This window comes from Pleurodeles waltl, chromosome 2_2 (genome assembly GCF_031143425.1).
Source record: "Pleurodeles waltl isolate 20211129_DDA chromosome 2_2, aPleWal1.hap1.20221129, whole genome shotgun sequence".
Lineage (NCBI taxonomy): Eukaryota > Metazoa > Chordata > Amphibia > Caudata > Salamandridae > Pleurodeles > Pleurodeles waltl.
Genome location: NC_090439.1, coordinates 729,522,245 through 729,545,747, shown reverse-complemented (window position 1 = coordinate 729,545,747; position 23,503 = coordinate 729,522,245). Strand labels below are relative to the sequence as shown.

At 43.1% G+C, this 23,503-nt stretch overlaps 1 protein-coding gene across 14 annotated transcripts in view; it reads left to right on the top strand.

Moving 5' to 3' along the window:
* Positions 1–23,503, top strand: part of NCOA2 (nuclear receptor coactivator 2) — a 1,057,595-nt gene that overhangs the window by 937,419 nt on the left and 96,673 nt on the right. For all 14 annotated transcript variants that reach the window (XM_069220319.1, XM_069220317.1, XM_069220318.1 and 11 more), the window contains one exon: positions 21,549–21,747. In XM_069220319.1, coding sequence (XP_069076420.1) covers positions 21,549–21,747 — 199 coding nt within the window. The remainder of the gene's footprint in view (positions 1–21,548; positions 21,748–23,503) is intronic.

The window sequence follows — 23,503 nt, the reverse complement described above, 5'->3', positions numbered from 1 at the left end:
CCGCGTGGTCGGAGGATGTTGGCGAGCGGGGTCATGTAAATGTTCAAAAGGGTAGGGCTGAGAGAGGACCCTTGGGGGACTCCACAGATGATTTTGGTGGCTGTGGAGTGGAAGGGAGGGAGGCAGACTTTTGGGGTTCTTTCGATGAGGAAGGAGTTGAGCCAGTCTAGGGCTTTGTGTCGAATCCCTGAGTTGTGGAGGCATGTGCGGAGTGTATGATGGCAGGACAGTGTCAAAGGCAGCGGAGAGGTCCAGGAGGATGAGTGCGACAGCCTCGCCCTTGTCGACTCTGGTTCTGATGTAATCCGTACATGAGGGTGGTCTCAGTGCTGTGGTTCTTTCGGAACCCAGACTGGGAGGGGTCGAGTGTGTTGTTTTCCTCAAGGAAGTGGGACAGGCGGGTGTTCACTAGTTTCTCAACGACCTTGGCGGGGAAAGGGAGAAGAGAGATAGGGCGGTAGTTGGTGAGGTCGTCGGGGTCAGCTTTGGGCTTTTTCAGGAGTGCGGTGACTTCTGCGTGCTTCCAGGGGTCTGGGAAGGTGGTGGTGTCGAAAGAGCTGTTGATTATGTCGCGAAGCTTGGGAGCGATGGTTGGGCTGGTATTGTTGTGAATGCAATGGGGGCAGGAGTCGTAGGGGGGGGGAACCTGAGTGGATGGAATTCATCATTTTTTCAGTTTCTTCGTCGGTGGTCGGGCCTAGGTGATTAGTAGGGGGGGGTGGAGGGTCTATGTTGGATGAGTTGGAGGTGTGTGGGGCGGGTGCATGTGGTTTGAAACTGTTGTGTTTGTCTAAGATTTTGCGGTGGAAATGGTTTGAGAGGGAGTCGCAGAAGACTTGTGTGTGCGTGGGGTCTATGTTGCTGGCTTTGGAGAGGTCTTTGATCATGGTAAAGAGTTCCTTGCTATTGTGAGAGTTACTGTCTATGCGTTCCTTGTAGTATGCTCTTTTGGTGGTGCGTATGAGTTGGTGGTGATTGCGATTGGAGGCTTTGAGGGTGGAGAAGTTGGTGGTTGAGGGTTCCTGTTGCCAAGCTTTCTCTGCTTTGTGGCATATACGCTTGGAGTCTTGGAGTTCAGTGGTGTACCAGGAGCGTTCTTGATGTTGCGGGTGGTGATGTTTCTTCTGAGGGGGGGGGTGAGTGAGTCTGCGCAGGTTGTGATCCATTGTGCGAGGTTGAGAGCAGCAATGTTGGGGTCGTTGGTCTGGTGGGGGTTCTGCACAAGTTGGGAGTTCAAGTGTTCTGTGGGGATCTTGTCCCACATGTGGTAGGGTGTGGTGCGTTGGTGGTGGTGTGTGGGAAGTTTGGAGAAGAAGTGGACGCAGTGGTGGTCAGTCCAGTGGAATTCGGTGGTGTGAGTGTAGGTTATGTGGTTGCTCAAGGTGAAGATTGCGTCTAGTGTGTGTCCAGCTGAGTGGGTGGGTGTTGTGACCAGTTGTGTGAGTCCGAGGTTTGTGAGGTTATCTAGAAGGGATGAGGAGTTGTGATTGTGCGGGTTCTCCAGGTGAAAGTTAGTCACCGAGGAGGATGTAGTCTGTGAAGGTGAGGGCTGATGGTGTCAGCGATGGTGTCACGGAAGGGGGGGCGAGGCCCTGGTGGTCTGTATATGAGTGTTCCTCTGAGGGTGGTGTTGTTAATGTGGATTAGGAAGTGCATGTGTTCTGCGCTGTCTAGGGTGTCGTGTGTGTTGGTGGTGACCTTAATGGTGTCTTTGTGCAGAATGCCGATGCCACCTCCTGGTTTGATTAGGCGGTCTCTGCGATGGAGTTTGTACCCATCAGGGGTGAATGTGGCTATGTCTGGCTCACATGGAAGGTTGCCTTCCTTGTAGCTATTCTTTCTTTACAAAGAGTTAGTGAAATACAAGTGTTCACTCTTGAAGAAACTTTTTTCCAAGTAAACAAACATAAAGTTGTACTTAAAACAAATCCAAAATTTCTACCAAAAGTAGCATCTCCTTTTCACATCAACCAAAGAGTGGAACTGCCCGTTTTCTTTTCATAGCCAGACTCTGTGGCAGAAGGAGCCCTTCATACTTTAGATCTCAAAAGAGCTCTTATGTACTATATAGACTGAACTAAAGAATTTAGAAAAGCAAACAACTTTTTGTTGCTTTTCAACAACCACATAAAGGCAATCCTATATCAGAAGAAGGATTAGCAAGATGGATTGTTAGACACATACAAACATACTCTATCAAACAAAAAGACAACTTTTGATTACTCATAGAGCACATTCTGCAAGAAAGAAAGGTGCATCAATGGTATTTTTTAGGAAACATGCCAATGGATGATCTATGAAAAGCAGCCACATGATCAACTCCTCATACATTTACAAAACACTTGTGTGTTGTTTTTTCGCAGCAACAAGCTACTGTATGTCAAGCTGTCTTAAGAACATTATTTCAAACAAATTCAACTCCTACAGGCTAGCCACCGCTATTTTTGGGAGGACTAACTGCTTTGTAGTATATGCACAGCATATGTTTCTGCAGCTACACATGCCATTGAACGGAAAATGTCTCTTACCCAGTGTACATCTGTTTGTGGAATGTAGTGCTGCAGATTCCCATGCACCCTCCCACCTCCCCGGAAGCCTGTAGTCGTTCAAGTTTAACATTTGTACATATGTAGATACATTTACACTTGCATGGACATCTTTGTGTTCTTATACTCTTATCACTTCTTCCTTCACTCTTTGCGGGAAAGCAATCTAACAATGGAGTCTATGCCCATGCGCACTGTAAAAGAGAGGAGTCACTCGATCCTGCGACTCCGAAAAGACTTCTTCGAAGAAAAACAACTTGTAGAACTCCAAGCCCATCACTAGGTATCGGAAGAGCTATGCATAGCATGTGAATCTACAGCACTACATGCCACGAACAGATGTACACTGGGTAAGTGACATTTTCCATATATATATATATATATATGTTCGATGGCATGTGTAGCTGCAGATTCACATGCTGTGCACAGTCCGCCATCTGGTGTTGGGCTCGGAGTGTTACAAGTTGTTTTTCTTCAAAGAAGTCTTTTCGAGTCACGAGACCGAGGGACTCCTCCCATTTCGATTCCATTGCGCATGGGTGTCGACTCCATCTTAGATTGTTTTTTTCCCACCATCGGGTTCGGACGTGTTCCTTTTCGCTCCGTGTTTCGGGTCGGAAAGTTAGTTAGAATCTCGGAAAAAAACGTCGGTATTGTTTGCGTTCGGTATCGGGTTAGTTAGAACAAATCGACACCGAATTTTGAAGAGCTCCGGTGGCCCTTCGGGGTTTTTTCGATCCCCCGTCGGGGCCTGGTCGGCCCGGCCACGTGCGACTTCAAGGCTGATGGAACGGACCCCATTCCGCCTCTGCCCAAAATGCCATCACAAGTATCCGTATACGGATCACCATCTGGTCTGTAACTTGTGCTTGTCCCCCGAGCACAAGGAGGATACTTGTGAAGCCTGTCGAGCGTTTCGGTCGAGGAAGACGCTGAGAGACCGAAGAGCCAGGAGACCACAAATGGCGTCCACGCCGACAGGTCAAGATCGTTTCGAGGAGGAAGAAGAAGCTTTCTCCATCCACAAGTCGGATTCTGAAGAACTCGACGCCGAAGAAACACCCAAAACCGTGAGTAAGACGTCGAAAATCAAGACTCACGAGAAGTCCACAAAAGCCCAGGGGACGCCACCGCCAACAGGCCATGGCTTAACCCGAAAACTAGGTGACCCATCCAAGGCACCGAAAAAGGGCATGCTGGTGTCGAAGTCATCCGACTCCGGTCGAGATGCCGCCACACAGCAACCTCGGAGCCGAGACAGCGGCTCTGAGAAACTTCGGCACAGAGACAGCGGCACCGAAGAATTTCGGCACCGAGACACCACGCCAAAAACAAAGAAGGTTTCTTCGGAGCCTAAAAAGACTTCCGAAAAGGTTTCGGTTCCAAAACATCCAGCCTCAGAGCCGAAAACTAGTTCCTATACAGAGGAACAAGGATTAACCTCCCAATTACATAGATTTGGAGAGGAGCTTCAAGCTGTAGAGCCTGACTACACGCAAAGAAGGCTTCATATTCATGAGGACACAGGGAAGATAACCACTCTTCCCCCAATCAAAATAAAAAGGAAACTTGCCTTTCAACAAAAGGACAAGCAACCACAGGCAAAGGTGGCAAGGAAAACAACCCCACCACTGTCTCCACCACCATCAATACATGCATCACCAGCAACAACTCCACCACTGATGCACTCACCAGCTCATACTACAATGAGTCAGGATGATCCCGATGCATGGGACCTTTACGATGCTCCAGTGTCTGACAACAGCCCAGACTCCTATCCTACAAAACCGTCACCACCTGAGGACAGTACATCCTACACACAGGTGGTCGCAAGGGCAGCCGAATTTCACAACGTCACCTTACATTCTGAACCAATTGAGGATGACTTTCTGTTTAACACCCTATCCTCCACCCATAGCCAGTACCAAAGCCTTCCCATGCTCCCAGGAATGCTAAGACATTCAAAACAAATATTTCAGGATCCAGTTAAAGGCAGAGCCATAACTCCAAGGGTGGAGAAAAAGTACAAGCCACCGCCAACAGATCCAATCTATATTACAACACAACTAACACCAGACTCAGTAGTTGTAGGGGCAGCTCGTAAGAGAGCCAACTCTCATACCTCAGGAGACGCACCACCTCCAGACAAGGAGAGCCGCAAATTTGATGCTGCGGGTTGCAGCACAAGCAGCAAATCAATGGCGTATTGCCAATTCACAAGCACTTTTGGCAAGATACGACAGAGCTCATTGGGATGAAATGCAACATTTCATCGAACACTTACCCAAGGAGTTCCAAAAAAGAGCGCAACAGGTGGTGGAAGAGGGACAAAGTATCTCAAATAATCAGATACGGTCTTCCATGGATGCAGCAGATACAGCTGCGAGGACAATAAACACTGCAATCACGATACGAAGGCACGCATGGCTGCGCTCTTCAGGGTTCAAGCCGGAAATCCAACAAGCTGTGCTCAATATGCCATTTAATGAACAGCAATTGTTTGGGCCGGAGGTGGACACTGCCATTGACAAACTCAAAAAAGACACCGATACAGCCAAAGCCATGGGCGCACTCTACTCCCCGCAGAGCAGAGGCACATTTTGAAAAACACCTTTTAGGGGAGGTTTTCGAGGTCAACCCACAGAAGCCACAACCTCACAAACAAGGCCTACTTACCAGGGTCAATATCAGAGGGGAGGTTTTCGGGGGCAATATAGAGGGGGCCAATTCCCAAGAAATCGAGGAAAATTCCAAGGCCCCAATACTCCTCAAAATAAACAGTGACTCACAAGTCACACAACCCCATCACATAACACCTGTGGGGGGAAGACTAAGCCAATTTTACAAACTTTGGGAGGAAATAACAACAGACACTTGGGTCTTAGCAATTATCCAGCATGGTTATTGCATAGAATTTCTCCAATTCCCTCCAAACGTCCCACCGAAAACACACAATATGTCAAAACAACATATAGATCTTCTAGGACTAGAAGTTCAAGCATTGCTACAAAAGGACGCAATAGAATTAGTACCAAATCTACAAAAAAACACAGGAGTTTACTCACTGTACTTTCTGATACCCAAAAAGGACAAAACTCTGAGACCAATACTAGATCTCAGAACACTAAATACCTACATCAAATCAGACCACTTTCACATGGTCACATTACAAGACGTAATATCACTGCTCAAACAGCAAGACTACATGACAACATTAGACCTAAAAGACGCATATTTCCATATACCAATACATCCTTCACACAGGAAATACCTAAGGTTTGTATTCCAAGGAATACATTACCAATTCAAAGTGTTGCCATTCGGAATAACAACTGCGCCAAGAGTTTTTACAAAATGCCTGGCAGTAGTAGCTGCACATATCAGAAGGCAGCAAATACATGTGTTCCCGTACTTAGACGACTGGTTAATCAAAACCAACACGCTAAGACAGTGTTCACAGCACACAAAATATGTCATACAGACCCTTCACAGGCTAGGTTTCTCCATCAACTACGCGAAGTCACACCTTTTGCCGTGTCAAACACAGCAATACTTAGGAGCGACAATCAACACAGCAAAAGGGATTGCCACTCCAAGTCCACAAAGGGTTCAAACATTTCACAAAGTAATACAAGCCATGTATCCAACACAAAAGATGCAAGTCACAACGGTAATGAAACTCCTAGGCATGATGTCTTCATGCATAGCCATTGTCCCAAACGCAAGATTGCACATGCGGCCCTTACAACAGTGCCTAGCATCACAATGGTCACAAGCACAGGGTCAACTTCTAGATCTGGTGTTGATAGACCGCCAAACATACATCTCGCTTCTATGGTGGAACAGTACAAATTTAAACCAAGGGCGGCCTTTCCAAGACCCAGTGCCACAATACGTCATAACGACGGATGCTTCAATGACAGGGTGGGGAGCACACCTCAATCAACAAAGCATCCAAGGACAATGGGACATACATCAGAAGCAGTTTCACATAAATCACTTAGAACTGTTAGCAGTATTTCTAGCGCTGAAAGCATTTCAACCCATAATAACCCAAAAATACATTCTTGTCAAAACAGACAACATGACAACAATGTATTATCTAAACAAACAAGGAGGGACACACTCGAAGCAGTTGTGCCTCCTAACACAAAAAATATGGCATTGGGCGATTCACAACCACATTCGCCTAATAGCACAATTTATTCCAGGGATTCAGAACCAGTTAGCAGACAATCTCTCTCGAGATCACCAACAAACCTACGAATGGGAAATTCACCCCCAAATACTAAACAATTACTTTCAAATTTGGGGGACACCTCAAATAGATCTATTTGCAACAAAGGAAAACTCAAAATGCCAAAACTTCGCATCCAGGTACCCACAAGATCAATCCCAAGGCAATGCTCTATGGATGAACTGGTCAGGGATATTTGCGTATGCTTTTCCCCCTCTCCCTCTCCTTCCATATCTAGTAAAAAGGTTGAGTCAAAACAAACTCAAACTCATACTAATAGCACCAACATGGGCAAGGCAACCTTGGTACACAACACTACTAAACCTTTCAGTAGTACCTCATGTCAAATTACCCAACAGACCAGATCTGTTAACACAACACAAACAACAGATCAGACATCCAAATCCAGCATCTTTGAATCTAGCAATTTGGCTCCTGAAATCCTAGAATTCGGACACTTAGACCTCACACAAGAATGTATGGAGGTCATAAGACAAGCTAGGAAACCTACCACTAGACACTGCTATGCAAATAAGTGGAAAAGATTTGTGTATTACTGCCAGAATAATCAAATTCAGCCATTACATGCATCTCCAAAAGATATAGTAGGATTTTTACTACATTTGCAAAAATCAAATCTATCTTTCTCTTCCATAAAGATACATCTCACCGCAATATCAGCTTACCTGCAAATTACTCATTCAACTTCACTATTTAGAATACCAGTCATTAAAGCGTTTATGGAAGGCCTAAAGAGAATTATACCACCAAGAACACCACCTGTTCCTTCATGGAACCTCAACATTGTCTTAACAAGACTCATGGGTCCACCTTTCGAGCCCATGCATTCTTGTGAAATGCAATACTTAACATGGAAAGTTGCATTTTTGATTGCCATCACATCTCTTAGAAGAGTGAGTGAGATTCAAGCATTTACCATACAAGAACCATTTATTCAAATACATAAAAAGAGAGTAGTTCTAAGGACAAATCCAAAATTTTTACCAAAGGTTATCTCACCGTTCCACTTAAATCAAACAGTAGAATTACCAGTGTTCTTCCCACAGCCAGATTCTGTAGCTGAAAGAGCACTACATACATTAGACATCAAAAGAGCACTAATGTACTACATTGACAGAACAAAACTAATTAGAAAAACAAAACAACTATTTATTGCCTTTCAAAAACCTCATACAGGAAATCCAATTTCAAAACAAGGCATTGCTAGGTGGATAGTTAAGTGTATTCAAACATGCTATCTTAAAGCAAAGAGAGAGCTGCCTATTACACCAAAGGCACACTCAACCAGAAAGAAAGGTGCTACCATGGCCTTTCTAGGAAATATTCCAATGAACGAAATATGTAAGGCAGCAACATGGTCTACGCCTCATACATTTACCAAGCACTACTGTGTAGATGTGTTGCTTGTTGTGCAGTTAACAGTAGGTCAAGCTGTACTAAGAACATTATTTCAAACTACTTCAACTCCTACAGGCTAAACCACCGCTTTTGGGGAGATAACGGTTTACTAGTCTATGCACAGCATGTGTATCTGCAGCTACACATGCCATCGAACGGAAAATGTCACTTACCCAGTGTACATCTGTTCATGGCATTAGTCGCTTAAGATTCACATGCGCCCACCCGCCTCCCCGGGAGCCTGTAACCGTTTAGAAGTAGATCTTGAACATTTGTACATTTGTAAATATATTACTTTAACCTTTATTATGTACATACGTATTCATTCCATTGCATGGGCACTATTACTAACATACACAACTCCTACCTCACCCTCTGCGGGGAAAACAATCTAAGATGGAGTCGACACCCATGCGCAATGGAATCGAAATGGGAGGAGTCCCTCGGTCTCGTGACTCGAAAAGACTTCGAAGAAAAACAACTTGTAACACTCCGAGCCCAACACCAGATGGCGGACTGTGCACAGCATGTGAATCTGCAGCGACTAATGCCACGAACAGATGTACACTGGGTAAGTGACATTCTCCATATGTGTATATATATATATATATATATATATGTATATGTTCGATGGCATGTGTAGCTGCACATACACATGCTGTGCATACGTCTGCCATCTAGTGTTGGGCTCGGAGTGTTACAAGTTGTTTTTCTTCAAAGAAGTGTTTTCGAGTCACGGGATCGAGTGACTCCTCCTCTTCGGCTCCATTGCGCATGGGCATCGACTCCATGTTAGATTGTTCTCTTTCCGCCATTGGGTTCGGACGTGTTTCCTTTCGCTCCGATAGTTCGAGTCGGAAAAGCTTGAAAACTCTTTATTTCTTGTCGGTATTGTTTCGATCATGTTCCACCTTCTATCGACACTTCTGTACTGTCGGATCAAACATCTTTACTCGCCCTTCGGGGCGCCCGCGCCCAAATCGGGTCTCGTCGGGCCGACCGCGTGGAAGCCTCATGGACCGGACTCCATTCCGATTCTGTCCTCGTGCCACGCTAAATTTCCTCACACGGACCAACATCTCGTCTGTAATCTCTGCCTTTGCCCAGACCATCGGGAAGAAAATTGGGAGGCCTGCAGATCTTCCGATCCAAGAAAACACTCCGAGACAGAAGAGCATGGAGACTCGAGATGGCATCTAAAAGCACCAACCGTCTTGACGTTGAAGAGGAGGAGATCATGCAGACCGTCGTCTCTGTTCGAGGATCCGACTCCGAGCAGGAATCCGAGGAGGACAGACCGGTCACGGCAGGACAGCAAATGAGTACACCTGCCCCTGTCCCATCCAAGCCGAAACATAAGGCCTTGGGGACGCCACTGCCTGAAGGCCATGGCTCAACCCGAAAAAAGACCTTCGGTGACCAACCCACAACTTCGGCACCGAAAAAGGCCACTCCTCCGAAGCCATCTGACTCGAGGCGAGGCTCTGTCTCAGAGCCGAGCAAACATCACTCTTTCGAGTCGAAATCTCGAAAATCGTTTTCCGAGCCGAGACCATCCGCAACCTCTACTTTTTTGATACAGAAAAAAACAGCTTTGGAGCCGAAAAAGCCTATTTATACTGTGGAGCATGGACTTTCACAAGTACTTAAAGAAAGTCACAAAGCTACTGTGGAGGACTCAACTCACAAATAGAGGCAGTGGATGAAAGGCAAACCAGGATTCACATCAATAAAGAGACTGGCAGAATTTTAACTGCACCTCCTCCAAAACCAAATAGGAAATTAGCCTTTCAAGAAGAATTGGACACTACACAGCCTCCAGCTAAAGTGCCAAGAACAAAGGAGAAACCTCCACCTCCTCAATTTTCTCCTCCTCAGTCTCCTCCACCCTTACATATTTTGGTGCCTACTAGTCCTACACCTATGCAGTCACCATCACACATTTGATTTGCAGCAAGACAATGTGGATCCATGGGATCTTTATTATCCAGACCCCATTCCAGACAATAACCCAGATTGCTATCCCTCTAAGCCTTCACCACCAGAGGATAGTACAGGCTACCCTCAAGTCATAGCAAAGGCGGCATCGTATCAGTGTCACCATGTATACTGAGCCATTAGAGGATGATTTTCTATTTAATACACTCTCCTCTACGCATGCAACATATCAGTCGCTTCCTATGCTCCCAGACATGCTAAAACATGCTGACCAGATATTCAAGGAGCCTGTAAAAGCAAGGATAAATACTCTGTGGAGAAGAAATATAAGCCATCTAATTCCGATCCTTTCTGTATTACCCAAACGTTACCTCCAGACTTGGTAGTTGTAAGCGCTGGCAGGAAGAGAGCAAGTTTGCATTCGTCAGGTGATGCACCCCCACCTGACAAAGAGAGTAGGAAGTTTGATGCTGCGGGGAAAAGGGTGGCATCTCAGGCAGCCAACCAGTGGAGAATAGCCAACTCTCCGGCATTGTTGGCTATATATGACTGGGCCCACTGGGATGAGATGAAAGACATAATCCAACATCTCCCTAAGGAACAGCAAAAAAGGGCACAACAGATAGTAGAGGAACGGCAAGCCGTCATAAATAATCAGATCAGATCAGGTCAGCCATAGACTCTGCAGATACAGCAGCCAGAACCATCAACACTGCTGTAACCATAAGGAGACATGCATGGCTTAGGTCTTCAGGATTCAAGCCTGAAATCCAACAGGCAGTGCTCAATATGCTGTTCAACCAAAAGCAACTTTTCGGCCCAGAGGTTGACCCTGCAATTGAAAAGATGAAAATGGATTCAGACACCGCAAAAGCCATGGGTGCACTGTATACCACACAATACAGGAGATCCTTTTGTAACCCCCAATATAAAGGTGGATTTCAAGCCCAAACTGCTGAGGCATCCACCTCACAGCCAAAGTCGGCCTATAACCTCAATACCAACGAGGTTGTTTCAAAAGCACTTAGAGGCCAGTACCCCAGAGGCAGGGGAAAATATCAAACGTCAAAACAAGCCTCACAACAAACTAAGCAGTGACTTGTGCCATTCCTTCCTAATTCACGCCTCTCCTGTAGGGGGGGGCAGGGTGGAGGGGGGCGGGGGGTAAGACTGCAAAAGTTCCACAACAATTGGCTAGGCATTACCACAGACAGCTGGGTTTTATCAATTATCCGCAATGGCTATTGCATAGAATTGACAAAAACTCCACCAAATATTCCACCAAAACCACACAAGCTGTCCACAGACCATATCACTCTGTTGCAAGAAGTAGTCAAATCTCTATTACGCAAACAAGCAAAAGAAGCTGTTCCACAAAATCAAATAGGGATGGAAGTTTACTCACTGTATTTCCTTATTCCCAAAAAGGACAGGACCTTAAGGCCAATATTAGATCTCAGAACCCTCAATCTTTACATCCTGTCAGGACACTTTCACATGGTGACACTACAGGATGTTAGCCCACTACTTCAACAACACGATTTCATGGCAACATTAGACCTCAAATATGCGTATTTCCACATACCCATCCATCCAGCGCACAGAAAATATCTCAGGTTTGTCATTCAAGGAAAGCATTATCAGTTCAAAGTGTTACCCTTCGGAATAACAACAGCTCCCTGGGTATCCACAAAAAAAAAAGAAGACAACACATTTATGTCTTTCCATATCTAGACGATTGGCTAATAAAATCAAACAGTCATACAAAGTGTCACAACCATGCGCATTATGTAATACAAACCCTGCAAACCCTAGGGTTCTCCATTAACTACCAAAAATCACAACTACAACCTGCGCAAATTCAACAGTATTTAGGGGCGATACTAAATACTCAAAAAGCTCTTGCAAGCCCAAATCCACAAAGAATACAAGCATTTCACAATATATTAGCACAAATACAGACAGGCCAACAGTACACTGTCAAATTGGTGATGAAAGTATTGGGCATGATGGCATCCTGTATTGCGATTGTTCCACATGCAAGACTAAACATGCGGCCCTTGCAATAGTGCCTTGCACAATAATGGTCTCAGGCACAGGGTCAACTTCAAGATCTAGTGTTGATAGACCGCCAAACATACATGCGCCTTCAGTGGTGAAATTCCACAAACCAGAACAAAGGGCGGCCATTTCAAGACCTTGTGCCTCAGACCATACTTACAACAGATGCATCAATGATTGGCTGGGGAGCTCACCTCAACAATCACAACATTCAAGGACAGTGGGAGGCCGAACACAAACAGCTACACATAAATCACTTAGAATTGTTAGCGGTCTTCCTAGCACTCAAAGCTTTTCAGCCTCTTCTCACTCAGGAGAATATCCTTATCAAAACAGACAACATGACAACCATGTATTACCTAAACAAACAAGGAGGGACACATTTGTCCCAACTCTCCCTTCTAGCCCAAAAGATTTGGAAATGGACAATCCACAACCAAATTTACCTGGTAGAACAATACATTCCAGGGATAGACAACCAATTGGCAGATGTTCTCAGCAGAAATCAACAACAAACACACGAGTGGGAGATTCACCCTCAAGTACTTCAAAAATACTTTACACAGTGGGGAACACCAGACATGGATCTGTTCGCCACCAGCGAAAATGCAAAAACTTTACATCCAGATACCCACATCCCCTATCCAATGGCAATGCTCTATGGATCAATTGGTCGTATATTTGTTTACGCTTTTCCTCCTCTCCCACTCATTCCATTTCTAGTCAACAAACTGCGTCAAATCACGCTCAATCTGATACTCATAGCACTAACGTGGGCACGTCAACTGTGGTACACAACACTATTAGACCTGTCAGTAGTACCACACTCCAAACTCCCAAACAGACCAGATCTGTTGACACAAAACAAAGGGCAGATCAGGCATCCAAATCCCAACACGCTTAATCTATGGATTTGGCTCCTGAGGTAATAGAATTTGGGTATCTACAACTACCAACTGAATGTATGGAAGTAATTAAGCAAGCAAGAAAACCCACTACCAGACAGTGCTATGCCAACAAATGGAAAAGATTTGTATATTACTGTCAATCTAAACAAATCGCCCCTCTTTCAGCATCAATACAAGATATTGTATGCTATTTGCTTCATTTGCAAAAATCTAATTTAGCTTTTTCTTCCATAAAAATACATCTCACTGCAATTTCCGCATATTTGCAAAATATACAGCACAGCTCATTATTTACAGTTCCTGTTATCAAAGCCTTCATGGAAGGGTTAAAACGCATCATCCCACCTAGAACACCTCCAGTGTCTTCGTGGAATCTAAACATACTGCTTACGCGACTTATGGGCCCACCATTTGAACCTATGCACGCATGTCCAATACAATTCTTGACATGGAAAGTCGCAATTACATCATTGCGAAGAGTTAGTAAAATTCAAGCTTTCACAATTGAAGAACCAATCATACAAGTACATAAACATAAAGTCGTACTACGAACTAACCCGAAGTTTCTTCCTAAAGTAGTATTACCTTTTCATATCAAACAAACAGTGGAACTACCAGTCTTCTTCCCACAGCCAGATTCTGTGGCAGAGAGCCCTGCATGCGTTAGATATTAAAAGAGCTCTAATGTATTACATAGATATAACAAAATCATTCAGGAAAACCAAACAGTTATTTGTGGCCTTTCAAAAACCTCATCCTGGTAACCCCATTTCAAAACAAGGTTTAGCAAGATGGATAGTAAAATGCATCCAAACAGGTTACCTTAAAGCTAAAAGACAACTCTTAGTTGCACCTGAAGCACATTCCACAAGGAAAAAAGGGGCTACAATGGCCGCCTTAGGAAATATTCCAATGGCTGAAATGTGTAAAGCAGCTACTTGATCAACACCACTTAAATTTACTAAACATTATTGTGTAGATGTTTTAGCAGCGCAGAAAGCCACAGTAGGTCAAGCTGTACTAAGAACATTTCAAACAAATTCAACTCCTACACGCTAACCACCGCTTTTATGGGAGGAATAACTGCTTTCTAGTCTATGCACAGCATGTGTATCTGCAGCCATCGAACGGAAAATATCACTTACCCAGTGTACATCTGTTCGTGGCATGTTCCGCTGCAGATTCACATGCACCCTCCTACCTCCCCGGATGCCTGTAGCCGTTTTAAGTTAAACACTTGTACATATATAGATATATATATATTCCATTTGCATGGACATCTCGTTTCTTTATACTCTATCACTCCTACCTTACCCTCTGGGGGAAAACAATCTAACATGGAGTCGATGCCCATGCGCAATGGAGCCAAAGAGGAGTCACTTGATCCTGTGACTCAAAAACACTTCTTCGAAGAAAAACAACTAACACTCCGAGTCCAACACTAGATGGCAGACGTATGCACAGCATGTGAATCTGCAGTGGAACATGCCACCAACAGATGTACACTGGGTAAGTGGCATTTTCCATATACACACACACACACACACACACAATTGTAGCTTGTGTAACTATAAATACACATGCTTTTCCTAACCCTGTCATCTAGTTTTTGGGCTCCGACTATTCCAACTTGTTTTTCTTCGAATAAGTCTTCCAAGGAATGAGGTGTTGGTGATTCCTCCTCTGGTAGTGACAGACTTGGGCACCAACTTCATTGTTACGTTGTTTTTCTCTGCCATCTGGTTCCGATGTGTTTTGAAATTGTTCACAGTATCGCATCTGAATGTCATGGTTCTGGGGCCCATCGCTTCCCTTGGGAGGCGGGGGGACTGTTTGAGGTGCTGCAGGCAGACTTGCTCATCACCGAATAAGAGTTTCGTGAGAATCCCAATGTGCTAGCTAATCAACTCAGTCCTGAGATCATTGGGTCCGATTCTTCTGAACCAAGAGGGGTGGCAGAATTCCAAGAGAAGGAAAAGGCGCTTAAAGATGCCACAGTCGACTGTTGATTAGGCCGTGCCGAGACACATGAATATGGTCAACACCCACACCTCTACACAGGCCTCCAAGCTGTCATGAGTTGACCACCTATCAGGAGGGGGCTGTAACATCACCTGCCTGACCTGGCCACTGAGATGCTCCGAGAGGCCTCTGCCCATCTTGGACCCAAGATGGCAGAATCAAGACATATCAGTGCCACAGTTCCATGTAAGGTTGCGCGTCTAGGTGGCTGCGCTTGGTCATTATGCTCAGCGGTAGGAGCCTGGATAAACACATATTGCAAAGAGCTTTGCTGTATAGCAACAGCAGCACCTTTTAAATGCCAGATGCAAACAGATCACATACCCCCTCTGTCACCATCCCACACCTTTAGCAGGGTTCACATCCCAGGAACAGAGCCTCAGCTTTGAGTGGATGAAGGTAAGCAGGTGTTTCTCTCTGAGGGAGGATGCATGTGAAGCTTGCAGAGTGCCTTGAAACTTGCTGGAACCTAATTGCTGCATTCTGGACGTGTGTGTGTGTGATCTGCTGATAACGTCATGTGGTGTTTTGTTTCTGATGGCTGCACCTCGAGTTTAAGATATACTGAGCGCCAACAGCAAATGAAAGTGACCTCTGACTGCTGAAATGCGCACTTTAAGATCCCCAAAAGTATACTGTACAAATGATTAAAAACTAAAATATTGATGTTGGTTTAATGTCTTAAAGCAACAGATAAGTTTTCCCAAAATATTATACTACATTCACGTGTCATGGAGCGCTGGAAATAAATTCTGAATAAATGCAGAGTCAAAATATAGTCAGAACCCTGAGCCTTAATTTGTCAGGCAAGGGATACAATCTCAGGCTTCATTGTGAACCATGAGGGAGACCTGGATCCAGGACACGTCTGGTTAGCTACGCAAGATGCTGTTTTAAAGAGGGTTGTAATCAGTAGAGGTTGAGCCTGTCATAAAGGCATGGGTAGGGAGTTCCCGAATAACTAGCCTCTGCTGTCTACCTGAAAAAAGTGTCAGTTTGCTTTGTGGCATAGCCATCACAGTACTCACCAGTGTTGCCCAAGAGATAGTTAGCTAATAATCTCTGCCACTTGCACCTGTCCAGTCGTGAACCTCGGAGACATGTTTTTTAGCCGCTGATTGAGCAGCTAACCTGTACCTACCGTCCTTAAACTACTAAGTATGTTGCCTTTACACCGCCCCCTGGAACATTAATTTAATCGCCATGCACTGAAACCCAAGAGCCACCTGAGAAGGCCAACTCGACAAGCTCTATTCTGGACAGCACAAAGTCACAAGACTTCTAACATGTTCTTGATACAGCAGCAGTTCTTTGATAGGGAGATACCATGTAGGAACATTGGCACATTATAGTTGTTAAAAAAGGCAATTCTTTGAAGGCAGTTGCTTGGCAGTTGAAAGTGTTCAAGTGGTCAGGATGCTGGGTAAGCTGAACGGCAATAGTTGTAGGGGGGAAGATGCCATGTTGAGAGTTGAAGGCCTGGCATTCTGGAGTGAGACTGTCTTGACTTACAAGCCTATGTCCGACGTTTAGGGGTTGTCTGCTGTGATTCACTTGACAGCATTTATATAGCTCACTCTGCAGGGGAGTTATTGTCTAAATTCTGAATCTCTAATTCTCACAGGCACATTGTACGACTTTATTTTTATTTTACCAATGTGAAAGACTCGTGAGGCATACTCTTTGGATTTTTTTCAGCGATTAGGTCTGGCCTCAGAGAGGGCACGTGCAGTTGCTTCTGAGATCTTCAGTTATGTAAAAAAGTTTTTTTAAAACTTTTTAAAAAAAATTACAAAAAAGCCCACCCAGTACTTACCATTGTCTGGCATCATCGTAACTCTCATATCCTTGCTTCTCGTTGGTCAGCGCATGCTGCTTTCACTTTCTCTCTTCATGTGCTTATGTCTTCGATGGAGCATGGACCAAGTACTGATTAATGTCACTATTTGTGTCCTTCCGCTGCTCATGTTAAGTGTTTTTGTTTCCTTGTTGCTTTTCCCATAATTACTTCCTCGTCATTGTTGCTTGCACCCTTCGGCCTCCTGTTGTGGTTAACCCCCCACTCCACCCTTCCATTGTTGATGCTTACCGCCTTCACCCCCTTAATTCTTTCTAGACCTTTATTTATTGTTATTCCTTTCATGTTATCCCATTCTTAACTTTATTTTATGTTTGCACTCACGTTCTTGTCTCTGTGAAAAACCACTGGTAATGGCCTTCGGGGCCTACTGGCACTAATCAAAACTAAACAAATACATTAAATAAAGCTATTCACTTTTTCTATTCACTTTTTCGACAAGATGTGCTTCTGGTCCATAAGAAGCTAATGCTTGCTCTTGATCTGAAAGCAATATTTAACTAATCTGAAGGATGGGTTTAAAAGTTATGAAACTTTTCAGTGCTGCAACAGAGAATGTGTATGTATTTCAAAAGTGACCAATCCCTTTACTTTTAAATGCTTATTTCTTAAGCATTTGAGAGGGTACAGTGTGTTTCAATTTGTATTGTTAATTAGCACCCACACCACACAGAATGTCGTTAGCATTATTGCATGGTAGTGTCTTCCCTATTATTAAATTTCAGAAAGCTTTACCACCCTGATCCAAATTTTCTTTAAAACCTTCGGCGCTTAGCAAGGCTAATAATAGTTACAAACTTACCTTTCAGCCCATTCCTTGAAAAATTAAACTAGTATTGCCTCCCACCTGCCCTTAGAAAAGTTGTTTGCTTAGTCACACTGATTCCTGATAAGTTTCATTTGTGCACAGTTTGGAAAAGAATCCACACAGATGCTACCCTGCCACACACCAAGAAAAAAAATTAGAGGCAACATTGATCAATGCTCATTCAGAGGCGAGATCAGTCGCTCCCGGATTCTTACGTTGCTCATTCACTTTCTCACAGAAATAGTTTTTCACACGGCTCTCTTGAACCGAATATGGACAGAACCGCTTCAAGCCTTGCCTATAATAGAGTACCCTTATCTGTTCACTCAGTTTAACCACTTTACTCACTATCGCAACAGGCATGAAATGACTTTCTCAAGCAATCTGCTGCTGACTGCTGTCCACTGGAGGACTCTAAATATACATGCCACTTCTGCATATCCTGGCTAACCATATACTATGACTGCTGCTTAATATCATCTATTGACCTTTATAGAAAGGATGACCGTAATGCAATCTATCCTGACAGATCCTTGACCTTCTCTGCCATGTTTTCTCTGCGTTGCCTGTTCGGCACCGTAAGACCTCAGAATCGACGGGCCTATTGTTCTTGGAAGGCATCAAGGTGGACCATAACTTACAAGAAAGACATAAAAGGACCTGCATAGCTGATCAAGGCTGCCAGCATACTACTAACCATAAACTGTGCGCCTATATCACAGCTCTTAATCCACCACACCAATAAATGCTACATCCCATAGCACAATAATCACACCTTTCTGGTCAAGAACAACCTGCAACCACTTACCAGAAAGGATTGAAACAAGAGCACCCTTCAAACCACAAATATCTACAAGGCATAACCTTCTGGTGTAGGAAAGGATATTAGCACCCCACATAGGGGTACTAAGCGCGGAATCGGTATTACAATGCAACACAATACAATCTGCGTCCATGGTGGTATCAGATAGTTTTAAAAGATGTCTTTAAAAATATAAAACAAACTTTTCAGAAGTTGGACCTGCTAGGCGCATCATAATGAAGTAATATATTTAAATTGGTACAGAACATACAAATCTTTAATGAGAACCATACTGCTGGGCCCTTGTGTAATGCTGTTAGTAACAAAAGGCACATACAACCAAGCCATGCACAATGACATGGTCTTATAAATAATCTAAATGCAAGCCAGCACAAGAAGTGTTCCTAGGCCTCTCTTAAGAGGTCATGTTCAGACACCCTCTCCACGACCGAAAATTCTGGATTTAACAAAAATAAGTAGTGCTTTCCAACTCAAACCACCAGCTAGCAGGATACATGCACAGTATGTAAATCTAGAATGTTCATGCTTCAAAACTGTTGTCACAGACTAAGTAACTAGTTTCTTCGCCATCATCAGTATTATTTCAGTGTTCATGAAAGTCCCTCATGCCTCCTTGTATTCCAGTATTGTTCATATTTGAGTCTGCTTAGATCCTTTCTTGGTCTGCCATTCAATACAAAATTACCCAGATGACTAGTTTCAATGTGCAAAATCAGTTTCGACACATGACATGTTGTGGTTACTGTTACCAACTTTATTTTTGTGTAAAAATACAGTTCAGCAGTGGTCTGTACAGTCTAATGTACCATTTTATATCAAATGTGGCTGATTTGATTCCGTTATTATAAAAAAAATTAAGGGCAGAAAAATGTTACTTTTTGATGGCAAGTGTTCCTGTTAAAATTGCCTTTAATTCACCCTGCATGTAAGGAAGCACATGGCACTTTTTCCTCAAAGAAAATACCTATAGTTCAAAACTATGATTATAACAAAGTTAACTTTTTCTACGCCACAGGCTAAGAAAGATCAACTTTGCAGAAATGTCTGGAATAAACACTTCATAAGTTCACATTTCTGTACGTTTCTCCCTAGTTGATTAGTTAATTTTGATGATTTACAAGTAACCTGATCTAGGATTAAAGTGGCGTTCTTGGCCTGTACCTAATCTTTATGCTCACCCCCCAGTTGGTTACGTAAAACATTCTGAAAATCTGTAGAACTGAAGTACTGTTACTATAGTAGGTGACGATGTGTATGTGTTATTTACTGTAATTACTGCACAGTGTAAGGATTGACATTATTTTACACATTCAATAGCTTTTTCCCCTTAACATTGCTTGATATAGTTCCAAAGTATACATTAAATTTAATGAGCGAGACCTGAAGTTGTCCTTTCATGCAAGGTGTGATTGGTTCAGCCAGTCCTCTTCTTTTTTTTTTTTCTTTGGGTTCTAATACTGAAGCCCTGTGTTAGTAATGTGAACAGCAAAACTGCTTTCTCAAGCTCATGAGTTTACAGCTATCATGTCTGCATAAATTCAAATCAACACTCAGTTTTGAGAGCTTAGCACCTAGACCATGCCTTCAGTTAAATACTGTCACTACTCGACAGTAACCCTTAGAAAAACCTTGTACAATGGATAATGCTGTAACACGTGAGTTTAAAGACTCAAATAGCACTGCTTGCCTACCTTTGAATTAGGAAGAGTGCATCTAAAAATATTTCATTATGCAGGATTTTGCAAGTCAACTTAAAATATTGCAGTGTTGAAATCCACTTTATACAATGGGCATTTTTCTTAATGTCCGCTACTTTTGGAACCCTTTAATGATATTTAAAGTAGTATCTCATATATTACTATAGTGCAAATAACAAACGCAGCAAACGTCGAGGCTTTATTTTATCATTCAGTTTCAGCCATATTCTTGGTTCCACAGTTTGCCTATTTGCAGGCATGGCTGCATGCATACTGATGTGACAAGTGGGGAATTTAGATCATGTTAACGAAGTTTTAGCATTGATGTTTTTTAGTTTTGCAACCGAAATGTTAGTCTAATAATTATTTTCTTTAAAGTATTATTTGTTTCCTTTTTAAGAATATGCTGGAGAGCATGCGCTGCAGTAGTGACAGTAAAAATTGTCAAATGTTTTATGATGCATTTGACACAGAATTGTAAGTCAGATGGTGGTACTTCATGAATAATATATTGTAGTGATTGGAGTGATTGGAGCTAAGGTTAAATGCTTAATATTTCTGCTTTCAGCATAAATGTTTGCAACTTTACCTGTTTGGCAATTCAGTGCATACCCTGTTCATGTTTTAGATTTTGAAGTGAACTACTTAAGCACCTGTCCCAAGGGAACTGCTTTTAATTAATTCCAGTTGTTTATCAAAGTTCCCAGAAATACCGGGTTTCCCTTAATATTTTGCCTCTTTCTCCACAAGTCTAAAATCCCTCTTCCTAGGTCCTATCAGGAGGTTGAGAAGTACAACGTACCAAGTAAAAGCAGAACTTGAGAATTGTCAGGCCCACGGGCTTGAAGAGGAAGGGAACTACATGGATCATGTAAAGTATAACACAGCAGCTCTTGCAGAACTCGCATGTAGTAGCATGTGCTGTGCTGAGAATAACCAGAGTAGCTGGAGGGAGGGAGGCACCAGTGTAGGGCAGATTCTGTATATGTAAGTGAGCTCAAATAACTGCAAAAAAGAGTCCCCGGCTGGATTTTGCTCAAACATGTTACAATTTATTTTATTTATTGTTTTACCAGAGGATTCCCTTATTTATTGTAGTGTTATATAACCTGAAAATTATAACCAGTGTTTAATTATATTTTGACTGTCTGAAGAGTCTCCTTAATTAAGAGAGATTATATATAGTTGTTAAATCTGCTTTTTTTTTTTTCTGTCTCATTTACGAAAACAGCATGTTTTCACAACAGTCTCCGCCACATTTTGGGCAGCAAGCAAATGCCAACATGTACAATAACAATATGAACATCAGTGTATCAATGGCAACAAATTCAAGTGGCATGAACAACATGAACCAGATGGCAGGACAGATTAGCATGACCTCAGTGACCTCGGGGCCTACTTCAGGCCTGTCCTCCATAGGTTCGGAGCAGGTAAGCCATCAAACAATTCTGTTTCTTAAGAATATTCTACATGCCAAAAAATGTCGTCATTGTAGGATATCTGTACTAAGAACGTATGTATATATCTATATATACCTGTTTAAGACAACATGATTGAAAATAAGGTTATAATGAAAATGAAATTTCAACTGTATGTGAAGTTTCTGTAATGTCTTTTTGATACTTCGAACCCTATGGGAAAATACTTATTGTTCTTATAGGGCATAACTCTGGTTTAAAACAATTTGGCAGTCCCCAGTGCACCCATGAGACCCTATTGCTAAATTCATATTAACAATTTTTCCAACATTGCAAACTTGATCTGATACTCCCTCTTACAGTTTGGCAGAGTAATTGTAGTTTTTCTTCTGCAAATGGATTTGCTGTTAATGAGGAAGGAAAGATTATTTTTATTTTTTTAATAGGTGGCTCGGTGGAAGGAAGTGCATGGAGGTTTGTTCACCAAAGTACCAGGGTTAGCATCACATACACCCGTTGACCCTAAATTATTTCACTATGTTGAACTTTTGTCCCTTTTTTATCCTCCCTACTACCTTTCTGTTTATGACCCTTGAAATAAGGAGAACCAGTGCAAGTGCCAGGAGTACTGAAAAGCTGGCAAGGGTCTCAGCTACTTCCTCTGCTTACTTATAGTTGATATATATGATGGATGATGTGGGTGAGTAAATCATAAGTGTTCTGCCCTGTCCTATCTGCCTTCCAGATATTTATTCTTGAGGACTGATGTTGCACCTAGGAACGACTCACCAGAGTGTTGGTGTTTTGTCTTGTATCTGGAGAAGTAGGCAGCATGTATTTAAAACTCATATTCGGAGTGTGGTGAGAACTCTGCCCCTACTTCACCCAGCCAGCATTGCTGTAGTGGTTTAGGAGGTTCTTATGCATATGCAGCACTCAAGACATGCTGAAAAAGTAGCTTGTGATACATGGGAGCATGAAGGAGAGGATAGTTGTTAAACTTGGAGTTCTTGTAATGGATACTTCTAACCACAGATGATTCACCTTATTATACTCCCTAGGTGCCCAACTGGACGTGGAAGCCTTCAGTAGTGCTTCTGCCTGCCACTGGCCAGCACCATGCGTATCCAGGCTCTCTCATACTATCCTGGAAGTGAGTGAGCAGAGTAGATTATGCTGACTTCATTTCTTTTCCTTTGCACGCTTTCTGACGTGGATCTCTAGAGCTTTGCTAAATTTTGTCTGTTTTCCTATAAAATCCAATTATTTCACAATTTTGTGCTAAGGAACGAGGTCACCACCCACTGATTTGAAGAGAAAGATGTTTTCCTGGAAAATATATGAAGAAAAAGAGCATATTTTATTAAGAAAGGAGTGTTGGGAGTCTGTGCCATCTCTATTTGGAATTTAATTTTATTGGACTTTTCAACATGTTATATGGTTCATGTGTGTGCTGAGCCTTAAGTGAATGATGTCACCACCCAATACAACAGATTTTAAACCTTGCTGCAAAAGCAGTAATCGGATAATGGCCACACATTCGAATGTCTTTGATGCTTGGGCTCAGGCCGTGACTCAGAAAACATACAATAATACAATAAATCTGCCCTCATGCATCCAAAAGTGATCCAGGACTAAGAGGAGAAGCGGTATGTTGCCGAACAAAAAATAAAGTTACAGGCTTCACGTAAGTCCTGCTCCTGAGCCCTATTGTGGACCCAGTGCCAAGGCCATTTCTGCAACCTCTCAATTTCACACTTGTATTGCT